We start from the raw sequence: 22,657 nt of genomic DNA, 5'->3' as shown, positions 1-22,657 counted from the left end.
TACTAATATGAAAATGGTTTTGGAGAAATCCTCATTACAACTCATGTCAAATTCTTTTTTTTTTTTTTTTGGCTGCAGGCAAGGCATGCAGAAGTTCCTGGGCCAGGATTCGAAACCACACAACAAAAGTGACAATGCCAGATCCTTCACCTGATGAGCCACCAGGGAACTCCAATACTCATTTTTTTAATGATATGATATACTTTAGAATGACAACATCTATTGAAGTATCAGCATTAAATAAAACCATAAATCCTTAAGCAGTAAGTACCAAATACAAGATTATTATGACTGACAGAAACCTTAAAAATGCAAGTAGACTAAGCTGGGCTTTACTTAAATCATCTTTATTAGATTCAAGTACAAGTTTTTAAGTGGTTAAAAATGTGTCTCTGAGTTCCCGTTGTGGCGCAGTGGTTAACAAACCCGACTAGGAACCATGATGTTGCGGGTTTGATCCCTGGCCTTGTTCAGTGGGTTAAGGATCAGGCGTTGCCGTGAGCTGTGGTGTGGGTCGCAGACGCAGTTCGGATCCCACGTTGCTGTGACTCTGGCATAGGCCAGTGGCTACAGCTCCGATCAGACCCTCTGGGACCCTCTGGCCTAGGAACCTCCATATGCCACAGGAGCGGCTCAAGAAAAGGCAAAAAGACCAAAAAAAAAAAAAAAAGTACTGCTCTTGTGGAAAAACAAAGCACAACTCTTTAACTTTTAGAGCTGTGCCAAAAATTCTTCCTCGGTTTTCTCTTGCCTTCTTATTCCTCCTTTGGCGAACAAGGCCCCCTGGCCTCCATTTCCAATCTGATCTCCTACATGGCCATGTAATACTCTCTGCTGAAGCCACTGGCACTAAACACCACTGCCTGATTGAGACTCCCAACCTCCAGGTATGTTTGTTTAGTTGGATCACCTGTCCCAAACTTAAAAGCATTTCCTGACCCCCAGACTGAGGGGAGAATTCTGCTTTTCCATTACTCCTTTTGCATACACAAAAAGGTTTCACAGCTGAAACCTAAAGGCCAGTGACATAATCTGAAATGTTTTATCTCCAGTGTTTCTATACCACCTACCACATTAAAAGGTCTCAGTAAGTGCTGAATGATAAATTAAAACATAACAGCAATTTAATTTTGAAAAAATTGAAAAGTGATTCACTAACCTTTTCCATATCCCTGGTATTTGTGCCCCAGAAAAAAAGAGGGAAATTTTTAAGAGTCGATTATGGTTACATATAGTAAACAGTTTTCCTAGAACTAAAAAATTTATTTTAACTCAGTATTACCTTTTTATTTGTTTTTTCTTGTCTTTTTGTCTTTTTAGGGCCGCACCCATGGCATATGGTGGTTTCCAAGCTAGGGGTCAAATGGGAGCTGCAGCTGCTGGCCTACGCCACAGCCACAGCAACACAAGATCCAAGCAACATCTGTGACCTACAACACAGCTCAGGACAATGCTGGACCCTTAATCCACTGAGTAAGGCCAGGGACTAAACCTATGTCCTCATGGATACTAGTCAGATTCATTTCTGCTGAACTACAAGGGGAACTCCAATATATTACTTTTTTAAAAAGTCATATATATATTATATGAAAGGTAACAAACATGTAATATTTGAATAAGACATTTTTTCTTAAAAAACTTACACATAAATAAATGTGTAGGTGAGAAATTTTGACATTAACAGAATTACACTGTTTGCTTTTAGAAACATTACCAAGAACACAATTTCTAGCCAAGCACTTTTTGGTTGGTACTATTAATGCTTCTTTACCACTTACATCTAGAGAAGCTTCAATTCAGCCTTCTTTTCATCCAGATACACTGCAGGTAAAGTATGTTAGAAAAAGTGTAGGATTTATTATTGTAGTCATAAATAAGAACTTTCCACAAGTGCAGTCAGTATAGGGGCAGGGGAAGATGAATTCCCTTCTGGTATTTATAAGTGACTTTACATTGAAATATGTGATTGCTTTTTGAGAGCACTGTTCAAAAGCTAAATTTTTTTTGTATCACTTATCAAAAAAGAAGCATAACAATCAAGGTAAATTTAGATTTAAAAATGTTAAACATCAGTATTCAAGATAAACTTGTGTGTGTGTTTTATAGATGTGTGTAGAAAAGCATTCATAATGATTTTATATGAAAATACTTAGCTGAAAGCACAGTGATAATTTTAAGAAAGAACAAAATATTTAAAATATAAGTTATAAATATTTATGTTTTATGGGTATATATGTTGCAAATTTAAGGTAACAGGATAAAATAAACACAAAACTTTAAATACAAACCCTATACAGTTTATTTCTGGTGAAAGTTTTCTAATGTAATAGAAAATACATTGATTCTTCAACCAACACTAGAGAAGATTTGTTGCTTAAATATATTAACTATGTTTTAGGGGGAAAAATGCCTCATATTTTCATAGAATATACATAGACTGCAATAAAGTGCTTCCTCTTACAGGTTACAGATCCTGAGAAAATCAAAAATATTTTGTTTCTTGAAATCGTATCCTTTTTATTCTATTCCTACATTCATAACTAAATTAATCAAACATTATTAGCCTACAGTGACCGAAAGCTCTTTCTTCAAGGAGACTGCTGCCTGCTTAGTTCTAAGTCTAGCATATGATGTGAGATATGTAAAATCAAGGGACATTTTGGAAATATTTTATGACTGATACCATATTAATAATCTGTTTTGTTAGAACAAGCCAACAGAAGCGACCTAGAGAACTCCACAAAGGGTGGTCTTGAATTGCAAGATGGCTGAAACCAGACTCTTCCTGTGCTGAAATATCATTTTTACTAAATACAGCATGGTTTCCTACTGCACACCCAAATTTGACTGAAGTGAACATTTAATATGGTCAGTAAAGCTCCCTCTGTCTTGCACAAAAAGTAGGTAATACAGGGTCTTTGATCATCAAAAACAGCAGCATTGACACACAAATTATATTTTTGGTTCATGAAGATAAAAAAAGCCATACTTTTGATTAGGGAAATCCTAATACACATGAGGCCTTTAAAAGTTAACAAAGTTAAAAAATAAAATACCAAGTGTATGTTTAAAGAAAATAATAGGTAATATTTGGTAAACATGAATAATTCTATTGAAAGACTGCCTTCTGTTATCTACTTTGCTGAAATACCTAAATATCTATGTCCACGATTCAAATGTGCATAAAGACTTGGGAATTTTTCTTCTATACTCTGTACTTCAATCAGCACACAATCAAAATGTTCTGGCGTATCTGACACACTCCCAGTAGGATAAAGTTACACTGAAATCAGCATCAACTCTCAGAGATTATTGCTCTCAATGCTAAGGAATAATTTTTCTTTACTAGGGTGTTCATTGGTTACGATTTCTAAAATATCTTTTCCAATACCTCAAAATTTAGGATAAAAAATTTATCTTAAAACTAGGATTTGATTTAAATCTAAAGTAGAAATTTACTATTCACTTATAAATAAGAAAGACATAAAATGATTGAAAGATAATGGTGAAAAAAGCTCTTGCCTAATATTCTCCATCTTATTATTGATCATGGTTGTTGTTTCAAGTTGAAACAGCGCTCTAGTACTGCTGTCTTCGAGCATTTTGTTTCTGGAAAAATGACTTTCCAAATTCATATGTACTGATCATAATAGCACAAGCAGGAGCAATTTTAATTAAGCGAGGAATTAGGCCTGAAAGAGAACAGACAAAAATCAGAACAAACTTTTACCTTATTTTTAAAAATGTAATTTATTTGGTTTCACTGTGATAGTTATCGAATTAAGTGAAGTGATATATCAAATACTATCCCATAAATTGGTGTCAAAGAATAAGCCAAACTGCTTACTACCTATATCTTTAATTCCAAGTTACTTTAATATACAAATCTTACTGACCATAAATTATTATCTAACATTTTTAAACACAGCAAAGGTATTTAAGAGGAAAGTAAATGTGGAATGTTTTCAAAACTTTGCTTCTGAAAGTTAATTTAAGAAAGAAATAAATTGAAAAGTAAAAGTAATCATGTAGTTGATGATTTGGTAAAGGAAATAATTTTACCTGTAAATAATCCAGAAAACCCATCCTTAGCAACAATGTTCTTCATTATAGCCCAAGTTGACATTTGCCAAGGCATAGAAACTAAATGTTAAAATAAAGAGATGATACTATTATAAATTACCGCTTAATTTCTAATACAGATAATACACATAGAAGAGTGTTTATGGGAGTTCCCTGGTGGCTCAGTGAGTTAAAGATCTGGCATTGTCACTCCTGTGGCTCTGATTACTGCTGTGGAGCAAGTTCCAACCCTGGCCAGGGAACTCCAGCATGCTACAGGCTCAGCCAAAAAAAAAAAAAAAAAAAGGTTTGGGGGTTTATCATTTCATTATAATAAGAACAGATATATTTACCTAAAGAGCTTTTTTTTTTTTTTTTTTTTTTTGGTCTTTTTGCCATTTCTTGGGCTGCTCCCATGACATATGGATGTTCCCAGGCTAGGGGTCGAATTGGAGCTGTAGCCACCAGCCTACGCCAGAGCCACAGCAACACGGGATCCTAGCCGCGTCTGCAACCTACACCACAGCTCACGGCAACACTGGATCCTTAACCCACTGAGCAAGGCCAGGGATCGAACCTGCAACCTCATGGTTCCTAGTCGGATTCGTTAACCACTGAGCCACAACGGGAACTCCATAAAGAGCTATTTTAAAATCTTATTTTTAACAGTTGGATTCATTAAAAAGAAAACATTATTAGGCAGTAAATTCAAAGGTACATACAGGATTAGATAAAATCAAGGAGGAATATACCAAAGGCTTCTCCTGAATTGATGTTTATTTCTTGAGCTTGGTGGTGTGTATCCTTTATACTTTCTCTCCATCTTGAAAATCTTTCACAATGAAAAATTTTAAAGATGTACAGATCTTCATGGGGTTCCCAAAGCCAAAGTGAAGACCTTGTAACCATTTTTCATTAAATTTTTATTGCACATATTAAAAAAATTTTTTTTCCAAAAAGAGGTTTTAAGGAAAATAGCTCATTCTCCCTAGTGAGGTCCTGCTTTATTAAAACTTTTCCGAAGAGATGTGCCAGTCTTGAAATGAATTAGATCAGCCCTTTCTCCTCCAAAGGAAAGATTTATCCTTTAACAGTAACATCTCAATTATTTGCAACGACTCAAATATCTGGAACACAGTAAAAAATTAATTTATATATTTTTTGAAAACAGCAAAAATAGCCGGCAGTAAAGTTCAGACATGAAGTCATGAATGAGCTGTTCATTCACAAAGTTCCATTTACCTTCATTTTATACAATGATTCTAAGCAGCTGGCTTAGCCCACAGACTACTAGATGCAGTACATGAGAAAAAAATCTGCTAAGAAGCAAGCATGCTACCATGTGAACACTGTGATACCTGAGGATTTCAAAGTCTTGGTCTGAGACCAGTGGTTGATAGGCAAACACTCCTATGTTATCCTCACTGGCTTCTGAAAGCTGCATTATGAAGCTCTAAGTAAGCAATGTGCACAATGATGACAACGCTGAGTCATTAAGAAAGATGACATACTATTAAGCATGTGTAGGAAAAAGGGAAAGATTAGAAAAAGATACCTTTCAAAATTTTTTTAGAATTTTCCACTAAAAATGAGGGGCTCATTATCTTAATTTTATAAAAAGTATCAGATTCTCTGACTATGAAGATAAATGAGGCCTTGTGATATATTTAAGAAGTTAAACTAGCAACATAAATATAAGCATAAATATAATAATTACAACAACTCAACAGAAAGGACACATTTTAAAACCAAGAACAAAGACTTACCAGTGAAATTTAACTTTCTTTAAAAAGTCAACAATAAAAACCATATACTACAAGTTGATAACTTATACTTCATGTTTAAATTATTCCATTGAAATTCCATTAACAATTGGCAAAATAAAGGAAGCCAAGTAGCTGGGTACTTCTAGCATTATAGACTCAAGCCCCAAACTGGTCTCTATTTTAACAGCAGGGGAAATTAATGTAAAAGAGAATTAACAAAAAAAAAAAAAATTATCAACTGGAGGTAAGCTACGGCAGAGCTCTAATCAAACCTTGAAAGTATCTTCTGCCTAAAGATCCAACATCAAAAAGCTATTTTTTGATGCACAAGTAACTTCTTACACTGTAAGAAAATACGACTTCATTATTAAATATTTCAAGCATGGACAACAATAAACACCAATTTACTGACCATCCAAATTTATCAAATCCTAACAACTGTTATGTTTCAGAAACAAAGTTCCATTTCCAATGGGTTTGCTACACCTTCTATGATAATAATGACAGAATCTAGTAGAATCAGCTAAAAGTACATTTTTATTCTACAAGAAATTACAGGTTATAAAGAATTAAAAGTAGATAGGATAAGCGGTAGACAAAAACACATCAAAATGGAAGATAAAAATTAAAAAGAGGAAGAAAATGTAGAAGCATACTAATGAAACACATCAAGAGAAAAAAGGCTTTCCAGTAATTTCCTATCCTTCATGATTTGCCTAGATTTAACTGAAAGAATACCTACAGAATTTAATCTTCTGTATAGCAGGTGTGAGAATTAACTGATGGCAGGTAAAATACATAGACATTAAGATTTCTTAAAATTTTTGTTTAGGTTTAAAGTATTTTTTTCTGGATATTCCACTCTAACAGTATATTAGTATGAGTTAAACAGTAAGGCAACAAAGGGAGTTCCCTTCGTGCCTCAGCAGAAATGAATCTGACTGAGGATGAGGGTTCAATCCCTGGCCTCACTCAGTGGGTTAAGGATCCAGTGTTGCCGTGAGCTGTGGTGCAGGTCGAAGACACATCTCAGATCTGGCATGGCTGTGGCTGTGGCTGGCAGCTGTAGCTCCAATTAGACCCCTAGCCTGGGAACTTTGATATGCTGTGGGTACAAAATGCAAAAAAATGCAAAAAAAATCTTATTTTCCCTCTTTTAGATATTCCTAACCTAGTATCTGGAAAGAAAAATAAAAATATTCATGGCATCCTGAAAATGTTTTATATTAATTAAACTTACTTTTATGACTTTCATATGTCCAAAGTTGTGTCTGCTTTTGTGTTTTTACCACATCAAATGGCAAAGTTACAACAGCTGCAAACTAACAAAAATAAAGTTGATTAATTCAAATCTACTTTAAAATCTTTCTATATTCTTCTGATTTGCACATAAGGATAGTAATAAAAATCATAACTGAACTGAAACTTAAAATGAAACCAGATGTATCTGAAGAGAAACTTCAATTAAGGAAAAGAGAAGAATATCCTAGGTATTTCTTGCAAAATTCAGGATTAAGTAAATAGTCTCAGAAAAGTTCCACTATTTTCCTGAGAGACAGAATTCCAACCAGACCTTTCTGACCAAAACCAGCATTCCTAATTTCTGATGCTCCTGTGTGTTCCATTATTCCTTCACTACATATAAAGGTACAGTACATATTCTAAAGCAGAAATCAAGTATCAAGAAAGCATTTAGAAATTTCCAACAAATGCTACAATTAAAAATTAATTTACATAAAGAAAATAGACTTTGAATTTTAATTCTATACCCCTTTTCTTTACGGATTTCAACATTTATCAAATGTATACAGTTCACAAATCACATTTTCAGAAATTTAGATCAAAGTTAATCAATTTAATGATTATTTTCATAATGCCCCAATTAAACAAGGGAGACTTTTTGAAAGAATAAATTCCCTTAAGAATGTCTCATAAGATTTGATATAAGAGCCAAAGTAAAACCTGGCCTCTATTTTTTGCTTCCCAACTCACATTCGACCAATATGCTCATAAAATACCCTTTAATATCATATTTAATATATTTTGTCTGACTATGCTTAAGTTCTTGAGATCAGTTTCAAATATCTCAGGTAAGACAAACTCATTTATTGTTTCTTTATTTCCACAATCTAGCTGTACAGCTTGCCCCTTATTATCTGGGGAAAGTTGGTTCCAGGACCTACACAGATACAAAAACCTGCAGATGCTCAGGTCCCTTATATAAAATGGTATATACAATTAGCCCTCCAAATCCGCAGTTTCCATATCTGTGGGTTCAACAACCAGAGTTGGAATTGGTTGAACCTGCAGGTGAAGAACCCCGACAGGCAATATCAAAGGCAGCAACTATGTGGTATAAGCCTGACACTTTCTAAAACGACATGGTTTAGGCTATTCTGTTTGCTGACAGAAAGCCGGGGATATTGTCCCACTGAAGTACCTTTTCAGTTCAGAGACAAAATTTTATTTAAAAAGTCAAAAGGCAGCAATATTTTCTAGATAACTAAAATGTTTTAAATAAAGTTTCCATGTTAGGCAGAGGTAGTAAAATAGGTAACTTTCCTTCATATTACTGGAAAGCTGGTACAACATCCTGCAGCTATTATTGAACTTCATTTTTTTTTAGACATTAAGCAGTAAGCATTAAATTGCTAAAAAGAACCGCTCTTTTGCCTCAATAAGTTTATACCCCACTAGGCTTAATATGACAGCTCTCAGACCATGTAAGTTTTGAATGCAATCTCAGGGGCTTCCTTAGCCTAGGTTCTGACACAGCTATTCCAGTATTTGGCTTCAGGTTTCCACGACTTCACTAATGCTCCTTCACTCATGTTTTCATTTGGTTCCAGTATATCAGCTCATCACTCTACATCATCACAAATTCACTTTGTAAGTACGTGGATATAAGAAAGCTCTTTGTGGCCAAGATCATGGTGATATGAATCTGCATAAAAGAAGTCCACTACACGACTTTACATTATATGGAAGGATGGGAAAAGGTGAAATCTCTACTACCCAAAAATGATCTTTTGATACTTCTCACTTCTAATTATAACTTTTGTTAAAATTCATTTACAAAGTACTCAGCCAAAATGTTCCCAAAGAAACAGGAATTAGCAGCAAAGGATGAAGTTACTTCTACTCAATCCAATAAGTAGCTGTAAGATCTACTGCTACCGGCATTTAATGACCAAAATGCCAAATACTTTGTAAATAATAAAGTGCTATTTAAACTCTTACCATTATCACAACTGTAATGATCCAAATCCAAAAGTTTTTCAGAAAAATACATTTGTAATATAATAAAAAGATGTAAAATGCACTTTAAAACATGTAATGGCTAAATAATTTAACTCAAAATAGGAGAGTAAATACTTAGAAAGAAATTTGTGGTGCAGCCTGAAAGTGCTAACAGTAGACATGAAAGGCTATATAATATTTTGTTCTCTTTTAGTAAGACAGTTGTTAACAAGACTGCTTTGGAATATTAACAACAAAAGAGTAAACTTACAGAACCAGACAATGCTCCTGAAGTAAAAGTGATCATAAATGTTGGTTCATATAAACCAGATTTTGCACACAACCACTTCTTTAAAACTTCATAGTTATACCAGTACAGTGCTATAAAAAAAAGAATGAAATGAACATATATTTAGAAATAAAATGTGGACTTTAAAGAAAACATCTGAGGAATATTATGTATTAAAGGAAAAGAGAAATTCTAGCCTTGACACACCTTGCTTTCTGCTTACACACATACCAGGCAAGATTTTTTAAAAAGGAACCAAATTCTCAGTAATATTCTAGTATCTCATAAACAAAAAATTATGCATCAGTAAAAAGTAAGACTTTAATTTCAAAACCTGACAAGGACAACAGAGGAAAGGAAAAGAATAGTCCATCTCATTCAAGATGTAAAAATCCTAAAAAAAGTAGGCAAATGGGAAGAGTTCCCATCGTGGCGCAGCAGAAACGAATCCTACTAGGAATCATGAGGCTGTGGGTTTGACCTCTGGCCTCAGTCAGAGGGTTAATGATCCGGTGTTGCCGTGAGCTGTGGTGTAGGTTGCAGACGCAGCTCAGATCCCACGTTGCTGTGGCTCTGGCGTAGGCTGGCGGCTACAGCTCCGAAAAGACCCCCAGCGTGGGAACCTCCATATACCATGGGTGCAGCCCTAAAAAAAAGACAAAAATACAAAAAAAAAAAATTAAGCAAATGAAGCTGGTCATACACTATGACTAAACTGAGTTATCTCATGAATACAAAAGTAGTAAATACAACAAATGCTTTAGATGCCATGCATCACATTAACAGAATCACAGAACCATCTAAAAATGATGGGAAAGCACTTCACGAAATTCAATACACTTTCGGAGTTCTCACTGCAGCTAAGCAGTAATGAACCTGACTAGTATCCATGAGGATGTGGGTTCGATCCCGGGCCTTGCTCAATGGGTTAAGAACCCAGCATTTTTGCCATTAACTGTAGTGAAGGTCACAGACGCAGCTTGGATCCTGTGTTGCTGTGGCTGTGGTGTAGGCCAGCAACTGCAGCTCTGAATTGAACAGTAGCCTGGGAACTTCCATATGCCACAGGTGTGGCCCTAAAAAGCAAAAAAATAATAATAATTGCAATACACTTTCATTCAAGCAAACAAATTCCTTGAAAACCTAGGGATAAAAGGGAACTTCTTCAACTTGATAAAGGATACGCATCAAGAACTTAAAGCAAAAATTATTATTAATGGTAACAACAGAACTATTTCCTTTTTTGGGGGGCCACATCCACCGCATACAGAAATTCCCAGGTCTGGGATCATACCTAAGCCTAAGTAGTGACCCGAGTCATAGCAGTGACAATGCTGGATCCTTAAACTGCTGGGCCACCAGCAAACTCCAAAACTTTCCTTTAGAATGAGGATAATGATATGGATGCAACACTATCACTGGCATTATTCAAAGCTGTAGTAGGCAGCACTGTTAAGCACAGTATTTATAGAAAAAAAAATAAGAGCTATAACTTTAAAAATGAAGTAAAGTAGTTATAATTTACATATTACTGTCTACATAGAAAACCCAAAAAGATAGGCAGACAAATTAGAATTTATAACAGAGTTTTAAAAGTAGCTGAATATAGGTAACAGATAAAAACTGACTGTAACACAGCACCAACCACAAAGATCTAGAAAACTTCTTTTTAAACAGACCTTTAAAGTTAGGTACTAGAAGCTGGGGTTTAGTGGGTATATCTACAAATAAATCTAAATAATAAAGCTGAATAAATAACCTTCATGAAGAAAATTTAAAATCTCTACTAAAACATTTTATTTTTCTTTTTATTTATTTTTTGTCTTTATAGGCCCACATCCAAGGCATATGGAGGTTCTCAGGCTAGGAGTCTAATCGGAGCTGTAGCCGATGGCCTACACCACAGCCACAGCAACACTAGATCTGAGCCGAGTCTGCAATCTACACCACAGCTCACGGCAATGCCAGATCCTTAACCCACTGAGCAAGGTCAGGGATCAAAACTGCAACCTCGTGGTTCCTAGTCAGATTTGTTTATGCTGCGCCATGACGGGAACTCCTACTAAAATATTTTAAAGAAGAGTTATATAATACGTAGATAGGGCATTCCTACAGCAAAAAAAAAAAAAAAAAAAAAAAAAAAAAAAAAAGGTAGCATAATTTTATTATTATGTATTTTAATTTAGACAACATTGTAGCATTAACATAGGGTTAAACAAATTGGCCAGTGAAACAGATCCACGCATTTGTGAAAATTTAATGCAACAGGGTTGACAAAATAAATCCCTAGAGCAGCTATGTCTACTCAATAAGTGATGCTGGGATAACCATCCATATGAGGGGGAAATGAAGGTGAATACTATTTCAGCCATTTTCCCTATCAATTATGGATAAGTGAATGGCCAATGAAACAGTATTCAACCTCAATAATCAGGGAATTTTAAGTTAAAGTGGGATACTACTTTAAATTACTAGATAAAAAAAATTAAGAACTCTGGCAACAAACGAGCTGGTAAGGAATTCCCACTGTAGTCCAGTGGGTTAAAGGATCCAGCGGTGCTGCATCTGCAGCATAGGTTGCAGCTGCGGCTTGGATCCAATCCCTGGCCTGGGAAACTTCCATATGTCACAGGTGCAACCATTTAAAAAAAAGTGCTGGTGAGAGTATAAAATGAAACAACAGGAAGCTGGTGGTTGTGATCTGCACAATCACTTTACAAAGGGTTTGATATTACCTAATAAAATTTAAAATGTGTATGTTTACATGAACCAGCAAAACTAAGACTTAGAAAAATTCTTACACATGTACACCAAGAGACTATTAAAAAATATTCACACCATTTTTTACTCATTTACTCATATATAAACAAGAGTGAAAGCAAAAAAAATAGGTACATATAAAAATAAGGAATCTTACAAACATTTTTGATTAAACTAAGTTTTAAACTTCAAAAATAGGCAAAACTACATAACATTGTTTAGCAATAATATATATGTGGTAACACTTTATGTTTGGCCTTTTAGGGCCATGTGTGTGGCATGTGGAGGTTCCCAGGCTAGGGGTCAAATCAGAGCTACAGCTGCCAGTCTACGCAGAGCAACGCAGGATCCTTAACCAACTGAGCGAGACCAGGCATTGAACCTCTGACCTCATGAACGCTAGTCAGATTCATTTCCACTGAGCCACGATGGGAACTCCATTAACACTATTTTTTAAAAACCAAATAAATGATAAAAATTCAGGGTAGCGGTTACCACTGAGAAGGTAACAGTAGAGGAGGACATATGTGGTTACGTGACTTTAGAAACTGCAATATTCTAATTCATATGTTGAAATAGTGACTTCACAGGTGTTTATTTTCTTAAAACTTCATAATTCATATGTATGTTCTTTTTCATGTATGAAATATCATGTAATAAAAAAAGAAAAAGAATTAGTCTAGTAATCTGTGGCATTTCTAAAAAGCATAACTGAACACAAAGGTTGAAGAAAAATACGAATGGAAAGGGAAAGATGCAGAGATGTGAATGAGAGCACAAGGAAAGGATTAACTCAAAGGGGAAAAGAAAGGGGAATGTTAATACAAGGATTCCTAGTAATTATTTCTTCCAGGTTAAATGGAAACTTCTGAGATTCACAAGACAAGTAATATTGACATATGCATGTTCTACAAGTTATTTGCTAGTTTTGTACATCTCTTTCATGATTTTTTCATTTCTCATAATTCAAAGATTAGCATAATCTCAAATCTGATTTAGAATAGTCCCAAGAGGACACTCACTTAATGGGAAGATAGTTTATCTTCAATAATTGAAAAAAGTAGGAGTCACAGAGTTACCATTGTGGCTCTAAGGGTTAAGGACACAATGTTGTTTCTGTGGGGATGTGGTTTCTATCCCTGGCCTCACTCAGTGCGTAAGGATCCAGCATTGCTGCAAGCTATGGCATAGGTCACAGATGTGGCTTGGATCCAGTATGGCTGTGGCTGTGGCCTCATCTAAGGCTCTGATTCAACCCCTGGCCCGGGAACTTCCAAGTGCTGCTGGTGCAGCTGTTTAAAAAAAAAAAAAAAAAAAAAAAAAGAGGAGTTCCCGTCGTGGCGCAGTGGTTAACGAATCCGACTAGGAACCATGAGGTTGCGGGTTCGGTCCCTGCCCTTGCTCAGTGGGTTAACGATCCGGCGTTGCCGTGAGCTGTGGGAGGTTGCAGACGCGGCTCGGATCCCGCGTTGCTGTGGCTCTGGTGTAGGCCAGTGGCTACAGCTCCGATTCAACCCCTAGCCTGGGAACCTCCATATGCCACGGGAGCGGCCCAAGAAATAGCAACAACAGCAAAAGACAAAAAGACAAAAAAAAAAAAAAAAAAGAAAAAAAAAAGAAAGAAAAAAGAAAAGAAAAAGGTAGGAGTCAATATAATTCACAGATGGTCTTAAAAGTATTTTATAATAGTTTAATTTATAATACTTTATTTATCTTACTAATTATGACTTATCTAAGAATAATTTTAAAGGTAATTTACATTCTCTAAATATGAACATACACCAATTAAATGTTTAAAAAGAAATTAGTGTGGTGTCAAAGACTAAGGATCCAGGGTTGTCATTGTTGTGTCTTCGGTCACTGCTGTGGTGTGGCTTTGAGCTCTGGCCTGGGAACTTCAATTTGCCATCAGTGTGGCCAAAAAAAAAAAAAAAAAAAAAGAAAGAAATGAAACACAAAGAGAATTAGAAACTATTCATTCAATAAATATTCATCCAGATCTGAGAGCCTAACACTGAACCAGGAATGTGTCGTCACTAAAGAAGGCAACATACGGAGTTCCCGTCGTGGCGCAGTGGTTAACGAATCCGACTAGGAACCATGAGGTTGCGGGTTCGGTCCCTGCCCTTGCTCAGTGGGTTAAGGGTCCGGCGTTGCCGTGAGCTGTGGTGTAGGTCGAAGACGCGGCTCGGATCCCACGTTGCTGTGGCTCTGGTGTAGGCCGGTGGCTACAGCTCCGATTCAACCCCTAGCCTGGGAACCTCCATATGCCTCGGGAGCGGCCCAAGAAATAGCAACAACAACAACAACAAAAGACAAAAAAAGACAAAAAAAAAAAGAAGGCAACATACCTTTAATCTTAAATAATTTAAAACTTGCTTGACTTAGGAGTGATATATAAGACAAAGCTACCTAAAATTTAGCAGATACTCATAAGGTAAATCCTACCTGAGAATGGCACATCTCTAAGAACAGTAGGAGCCCAACCCCTCCAGAGGGAAATCCAACCATCTTCAGATACTTTCCGGCTGACAAATTGATGCAGTTCCTTGTAAGAAAATGTCTTAGACTGCATCTTGGTTCTAATCAATTCCAGTGGACTTATTACAGTTACTGCACCAACTAGTACAAATAACAAATGTAAGAAAACAAAAACAAGCCATGTATTATGAAAACACACATGCAAAAATTAATGTTTTCAGGCATTTTATATTTTAAATTCATATTCTGAAATGTCTGCAAACCTGAAAATCAACTATCTAATGATGCCAACATACTGGCATAGATTTTTTTCCTTCATAAATGTATTTCACATACCATACTCTTTCTGGTTTCAGCTCTTTCAACAACAGTTTCAGAACTATTATACATCAACCAGGACTACTACAAACCTCACTTTTACTGCACAGTGAAAAATGTCTTTCTGTACAGAGACAAATTTCCTTCTGATTAAACTCGGCATCTCAAAGTCTATAAGGAAAATGATTAAGACTTTGACATTGGAAGTTCTCACCATGGCTCAGCAGTAACAAACCCAACAAGTATCCTTGAGGACATGGGTTCCATCCCTGGCCTCGCTTAGTGGGTTAAGGATCTGGCACTGCTGTGAGCTGTGGTGTAGGTCACAGACACAACTCGGATCCCATGTTGCCATAGCTATGGTGTAGGCCGGCAGCTGCAGCTCCAATTTGACCCCTAGCCTGAGAATTTCCATATGCTGCATGTGCGGTCCTAAAAAAAATAAAGACTTTGACATTAATTTGACATCTATCTTATATTATCCTAAAATCTAGAATCTCAAGTGTGGAATCTCTGTCCAAGATTTGATAGGGACAGGCTGATCCCATCTTATGATGGCAATCACCATATGACATGACTTCTAGAGTACACATATTAACGAATTAGTACAAACTACAATGCAAAATATATCTTTAACAATACTCTGTATTTTAAACAAATTCTCTACAAATGTCAAAATTTTAAAAGAAGCTTTAAGCAGAAATCAGAATAAAAATATAATAGATTTATTACTTACGTCTGGCCACAATTCCAGCAACAACTGGTATGCTGCTTTCATTTTCTCCTAATTTAGATCTCAGAAGAGCAGTTAATTGATCATAGCAGGTAAAATAAATAACTGTGGCAGGAACTGCCATCACTCTGTTAGAAACACACAAATAAAAAGATTTGTATAACGTTATCAAAAGGCTTACACATATTCTTAAATTATTATTAAATACAAAAATTCCTCTTTTTTATATGAGCCAAAAACCACAACAAATCAGCCATTAAATCAATTTTTCTTTTACTTTAAACAATTCTTAGTGGAGTTCCCACTATAGTGCAATGGGAATGGCAGCACCTCTGGAGTGCTGGGAGACAGGTTCAATCCCCAGCCCAGCACAGTGGGTTAAGGATCCGGCACTGCCGCGGCTGCAGCATAGGTCACAATGACAGCTCAGATCTGATCCCTGACCTGGGAACTTCACATGCTGCAGGGCGGCCAAAAAAGGAAAAAAAAAATTGGTGTGTTAATTAGCAGGCAACAAAAAGATCTAAAATAGTTATCTGCTCTCCAGATACCTATTTGAGAAGTATAGTTGAAAAGGTAAGTCACAAAGCACCAGTGAGGTCATAAATAGTAAAAGACAAATGAGGACAAGTTTCTATCTCCTTGACTTATTTTGTTTCTGGTCTTCCTTCCCAACTACACTTACCATGACATGAAAATCTCTAAAGTAAAAAGTACAAGCACAACTGTAAAATACTTTTGACCTATGGACCATATACGATGACCTGCATATAACAGAAAATACATTACAATTAACTCTGTCAGAATTATACACACTAGAGTTTTGAGGACATTCCAATGATTTATTCTTTCAAATGAAAATATCAAGAGGTAGTTATTAAATACAAAGATGTAAGTACTGTTAGGTCATAAATTTTTTTTTTTTTTTTTTTTTGTCTTTTGGCTATTTCTTTGGGCCGCTCCCGCGGCATATGGAGGTTCCCAGGCTAGGGGTCCAATCGGAGATGTAGCCACCGGCCTACGCCAGAGCCACAGCAACATGGGATCTGAGCCGCGTCTGCAACCTACACCACAGCTCACGGCAACGCCGGACCCTTAACCCACTGAGCAAGGGCAGGGACCGAACCCGCAACCTCATGGTTCCTAGTCGGATTCGTTAACCACTGCGCCACGACGGGAACTCCAGGTCATAAATATTAATGCAACAAGAAACCAGTCTCTGTTTACTGTCTAACCAATTAGACCACATGTGAGACTGTCAAATGTTCTACAGTAAAGTGAGAATGAGAATTTGGGAACAGGATGGATTACTACTCTTGGATCTACCACTAACTTTATAACTTTAGGCACTGCTTAGAATATATGCCTCAAATTTTACTAAGCTGTTCCATAAAAAGATAAATTAGAAAGAAACAAGGCAGGGAAAGGAAAAGTACTAGTTGGGAATTTTATATTCAGCCTTAGTAGCATGTCACATTAACTCATTTAATAGCTAGTCAGTACAGAATTTAAATTATCTAGAAAAGGAAAGCATACACAGCACAATACCTCTCATTATTTTATTAAAATAAAAATCAAATAAACACTTTTTTTTTCTTTTTTTTTTTTTTTTTGCTTTTTAGGGCCGCACCCACAGCATATCAAAGTTCCCAGGCTAGGGGTCCAACTGGAGCTACAGCTGCCAGCCTATACCACAGCCACAGCAACATCAGATCAAAGCCATGTCTGCAACCTACACCACAGCTCATGGCAATGCAAGATCCTTAACCCACTGAGCGAGGCCAGGGGTTGAACCTGCAATCTCATGGTTCTGAATCAGATTCATTTCCACTGCGCCATGACAGGAACTATAACACTAAATTCTTAATTTCTGAACATTGAAAAAAAAAATTATGCTTGGGCACCAAAGGCGTAACACAGCAGGCGTAGTTGCTCAGATATCTTCAGGAGGGCCTATTTGCAGGCTCAAGCTCTGGTCACCTCCAAGGAATTCAGCCCTTGTAATATTCCCTATGATAAAGTTTTTCTTTTTTTTCTTTTTTTTTTTGTCTTTTTGCTATTTCTTGGGCCGCTCCCGAGGCATATGGAGGTTCCCAGGCTAGGGGTTGAATCGGAGCTGTAGCCACCGGCCTACGCCAGAGCCACAGCAACGAGGGATCCGAGCTGTGTCTGCGACCTACACCACAGCTCATGGCAACGCTGGACCCTTAACCCACTGAGCAAGGGCAGGGACCGAACCCGCAACCTCATGGTTCCTAGTTGGATTCATTAACCACTGCGCCACGATGGGAACTCCTCCCTATGATAAAGTTTTTCTTTGGAGCACTAAACCAACTTGTCTAGGTTGATTTGTGCAAATGATGTGATTTGTGATAAATGCCTGCTTTCCTTTTGGAGGGTGGAGTTTTGGTAATCATAGCTGATCAGGAACACAGCATATACCTACATCATCAATGCCCAATTCAAGCCGTTGACTCTGAGACTCAAGGCTGTGTAAGGTAGACACCGACTGTGCCACTGCAGCTCAGTGCTGGGAGAATAAGCACGTGCTCTGCAATGTCATAAGGAAGGACTCTGGACACCTTCACCTGGTTAACTCCTGTTGTGCCTTTTTCCCTTACTGACTCTGCCTTGTGTCCTTCTGCTACAATAAACCATAGACATGAATATAACCTTCTTTATGTCCTGTAAATCCTTCCAGGGATCATCAAATGTGTGGGTAATTGTGAGAGTCACAAAACAATGCTCTAGAAAAAGTTCTAGTATTAAAAATATATGATTGGGGAGTTCTCATCATGGCTCAGTGGTAACAAACCCAACTAGTATCCATGAGGACTCACGTTCCATCCTGGCCTTGATCAGTGGGTAAAGAATCCAGCATTGCCGTGAGCTGTGGTGTAGGCTGTAGATACAGCTCAGATCCCTTGTTGCTGCGGCTGGCAGCTGTAGCTCCAATTTGACTCTTAGCCTGGGAACTTCCATAAGCCAAAGGTGTAGCCCTAAAAAGCAGGACTGGGAGTTCCTGCTGTCGTTCAATAGGTTAAGAATTTAACTGCAACAGCTCAGGTCACTGCAGATAAGCAGGTTTGATCCTTGGCCTGGCACAGTGGGTTAAGGACCTGGTGTTACGCAGCTGTAACACCACAGCTGCAGGTCACAGCTGCAGCTCTGATTTGATCCTAGCCCAGTAACTTCCATATGCCATGTGACTGGCCAAAAAAACAGTATGACATTTAGAATAGATAACCAACCAGGTCCTAGTATATGGCATAGGGGAACTATGTCCAATTTCTTGGAATAGACATGATGAAAAAGAATATCAAAAAAAGAATGTGGAGTTCCCGTCATGGCGCAGTGGTTAACGAATCCGACTAGGAACCATGAGGTTGCGGGTTCGGTCCCTGCCCTTGCTCAGTGGGTTAAGGGTCCAGCGTTGCCGTGAGCTGTGGTGTAGGTTGCAGACGCGGCTCGGATCCCGCGTTGCTGTGGCTCTGGCGTAGGCCGGTGGCTACAGCTCCGATTCAACCCCTAGCCTGGGAACCTCCATATGCCGCGGGAGCGGCCCAAGAAATAGCAACAACAACAACAAAAAAGACAAAAGACAAAAAAAAAAAAAAAAGAATGTAAAGAATATTATGACAGAGTCACTTTGCTCTACAACAGAAATTGGTACACTGTAAATCAACTAATAAAAAATTTTTTTTTCTAAAGAAAAATGTGATTTTGTTCAACCAGACAGATTATCAGGCAAAACAAAATGACCATCACCTAGTAAGAAAAATACTGAATTTCAACTTACAAGGTAGGAGGAAGGCCGCTCCACAGGGATTTAATGCCTTCATTTCGAATGATTTTCAAAAAGGCATCCTAAAATTATAACAGAAAAAAATGATCAAAATATATACTTGAACCTGATATACAAAAAAGTTAACAGTGATACTGATTGGAAATTTGATTTTTTCAAGAATTTAATTCTAAAATATAAACTCAGATTTATGTATGTCCATTCTTTAAAAATAAAGAAATTTTTCTCAACTTTCAAACACAGGTAAAGCTTTTCTGGATACTTCTTGCTTACAGAATAAAATCTATATTACTTAGCTTTTGATTGTTCTGCATGGGGTTTAAAAGCAATGTTTTTTAGAGATTATTATAAAAAAAGTAGTGGAAGAATGGCAGAAAATTGTCAGATTAACTCTCCTGACCAATTATGAAATCTTAGAAAACATTATTTAAACCCAATGTTTGAAATCTCTGGAAAAGAACCAAAAGCAAACAGAAACTAGAGGGAAGTTTACTGTTAAAAGACACAAAGTTCACTAAGTGAGGTTTGCATGTTTACGACATTCTGTCTGTGGGAGTCAAGGAACAGTGCATTTACTTGCTTGAGATAACAAATACAGAGTTCAGGCTGGCAGACTAACCAGAATGTTAGAAGGGAAATCCTTGAAAAAAAGGCAACAGAGGACACAGGCCTCCAAATTTGAGAAAACATCAGCCACAAAATGTGGTTCACCACTAAATTACACAGTCCCAGGAGAAGACAAGAGAGTTCTGGAAACACAAACAAGCAAACAAACAACAACAACAAAAAAAAACCCAGCACCTAAAGCCTCAGTGGGAATTTCAGCTGCAGCCTACCACAGGGACGCCTGAGTATGAATCCGGCCAAAGTTAACTGCCTTCTAGAACAACACTGACTCTTCAGAAGAATATAAAAGAATCTAGAGTCGTTACAATGCATTCTTCATAACGTTCACCATCCAAAGCTCGACAGATATAAAAACAAGAAAATGTGCCAATACCGAGGAAAAAAAACCACAAACACTGATACGATTAAGATGATGCAATCACCAAACACGAACTCTAAAGAAGCTATTCTAAACATGTTCAAGAACTTAAAAGATGATGTATGCATAATGAATGGACAAATCTCAAATTCCAGCAAGGAAATAGTTACTATAAAAAAATAGCCAAATGATAATTCTAAACCTGAAATGAAAAATTCACTAATTTTTCGGCACACAGAAGAATGGAGACAGCAAGGAGTCACTGGAGTTGAAGATGGAACTTATCAGTTAAAACAGACTGTTTAAATCATATTCAGAGTTTTATAATACTCAAAATTTCTTGGTTTCAATCAAAAATCATTCATCATTTTAAGAAGTAGGAAGATGTCAACTGAATGAAAAGAGTCAATAAACAGACACCAACACTGAGATAAGACAGAAATTGGAATTATCTGACAAAGATTTTAAAGTCAACATAAAAAAAAATCACTGAATGAATGACCATTTATAAACATGTCCAAAACAAATGAAAAATTAGAACATTTCAGCAAAGGAATATATACACAAAAACCCTATAAGTGAAAATGAAATTCTAAAAATTTTTCAAGTAATGCATAAAAAGCCAGGAAAACAAAACAGAAACTGAAAACAGAACAAAAAGATACCAAAAGAAAGACATGGTAGGCTTAAGCTCTAATATATGCCTAATATCATTAAAAATAAATAGTCTAAACACATCAATTAAGAGATAAAAACTCACAGAGTGATTTAAAAAGCATGACTCAATCATAGCTGTATAAGAAATTTCAATTATTATGATACAGGCTGGTTGTAAAAGAATTAGAGAAAAATCAATGAAACTAAGAGCTGGTTCTTTGAAAAGATAAACCATATTGATAAACCTTTAGTTAGGTTCATCAAGAAAAAAAGAGAAAGGGCCCAAATCAATAAAATTAGAAATGAGAAAAGAGAAATGACAACTGACACCACAGAAATATAAAGGATCATAAGAAATTACTATGAACAACTACTCTCCAGCAAAAGGGATGACCAAGAAAAAATGCACAAATTCATAAGTATATAATCTTTCAAGACTGACCCAGGAGAAATAGAAAATATGACCAATTACTAGTAATGAAATAAATCAATAATAAGGAAACTCCCAACAAACAAAAGTCCAGGACCAGATAGCTTCACAGGTGAATTCTAGCATTTAGTGAAGAGTTAACACTAATCCCTTTCAAACTATTCCAAAAATCTGCAGAGGAAGGAATGCTTCTGAATTCATTCTACAAGGCCAGCATCACCCTGATACCCAAACCAGACAAAGCCAAATAAAGCAGACAAACTATAACAAAAAAAGAAAATGACAGGTCAATATCACTGATGAACACAGATGCAAAAATCCACAACAAAATATTAGCAAACCAAATTCAACAAGATAATAAGCAATGATCAAAAGGGATCATTCAACATGATTAAGTGAGATTAAACCCAGGGATGTAAGAATTTTTCTTTTTTTTGTTGTTTTTTTTCTGTCTTTTTGTCTTTTCTAGGGCCACTCCCCAGGCATATGTAGGTTCCCAGGCTAGGGGTCGAATCACAGCTGTAGCCACCGGCATACGCCAGAGCCACAGCAACGCAGGATCCAAGCCGTGTCTGCAACCTACACCACAGCTCATGGCAACGCCAGATCCTTAACCCACTGAGCAAAGCCAGGGATGGAACCCGTAACCTTATGGTTCCTGGTTGGATTCATTAACCACCGAGCCATGACGGGAACTCCAGGATTTTTCAATATCTACAAATCAATGATACACACTAACAAACTGAAGAATAAAAATCATATGTTCACACTGTAAATCAACTATAATAAAAAAAAAAAGTTTGGAGTTCCTGTCGTGATGCAGTGGAAACGAATCTGACCAGGAACCATGAGGTTGTGGGTTCAATCCCTGGCCTCGCTCAGTGGGTTAAGTATCTGATGTTGCCGTGAGCTGTGGTATAGGTCACAGACGGCTCAGATCTGGCGCAGCTGGGGCTGTGGTACAGGCCGGCAACTGTAGTTCCAAATTGACCCCTAGCCTGGGAACCTTCATATGCCGTGGGTGCGGCAAAAAAGACAAAAGACAAAAAAAAAAAAAATTTTTTTTAATCATATGCTCATCTCAATAGATATAGAAAAAGCCATGACAAAATTCAACATCCACTCATGATA

General features: G+C 36.8%; 1 protein-coding gene across 18 annotated transcripts in view; it reads right to left on the bottom strand.

Moving 5' to 3' along the window:
- Positions 1-2,275: 2,275 nt before the first annotated feature.
- Positions 2,276-22,657, bottom strand: part of SLC25A40 (solute carrier family 25 member 40) — a 44,765-nt gene continuing 24,383 nt past the window's right edge. For 4 of the 18 annotated variants that reach the window (XR_014815993.1, XR_002347063.2, XR_014815995.1 and 1 more), the window contains 8 exons: positions 19,449-19,516; positions 15,653-15,777; positions 14,566-14,739; positions 9,340-9,449; positions 7,069-7,150; positions 4,785-5,189; positions 4,063-4,143; positions 2,276-3,692 (listed from right to left, as the gene is read on the bottom strand). Coding sequence is in view for 7 of the 18 variants with exons in the window: in XM_021102526.2 (XP_020958185.1) it covers positions 3,580-3,692; positions 4,063-4,143; positions 7,069-7,150; positions 9,340-9,449; positions 14,566-14,739; positions 15,653-15,777; positions 19,449-19,516 (753 nt within the window). In the remaining 11 variants the exon portion in view is untranslated. The other 14 variants (XM_021102526.2, XM_021102524.2, XM_021102527.2 and 11 more) reach the window with 6 other exon arrangements.

This window comes from Sus scrofa, chromosome 9 (assembly GCF_054392235.1).
Source record: "Sus scrofa isolate SSC_HxYL_T2T_F1_AM1 chromosome 9, Sscrofa_HxYL_maternal_Yorkshire_Landrace_v2.0, whole genome shotgun sequence".
Taxonomy (NCBI): Eukaryota; Metazoa; Chordata; class Mammalia; order Artiodactyla; family Suidae; genus Sus; species Sus scrofa.
This window is presented reverse-complemented; position numbering and strand designations above follow the sequence as displayed.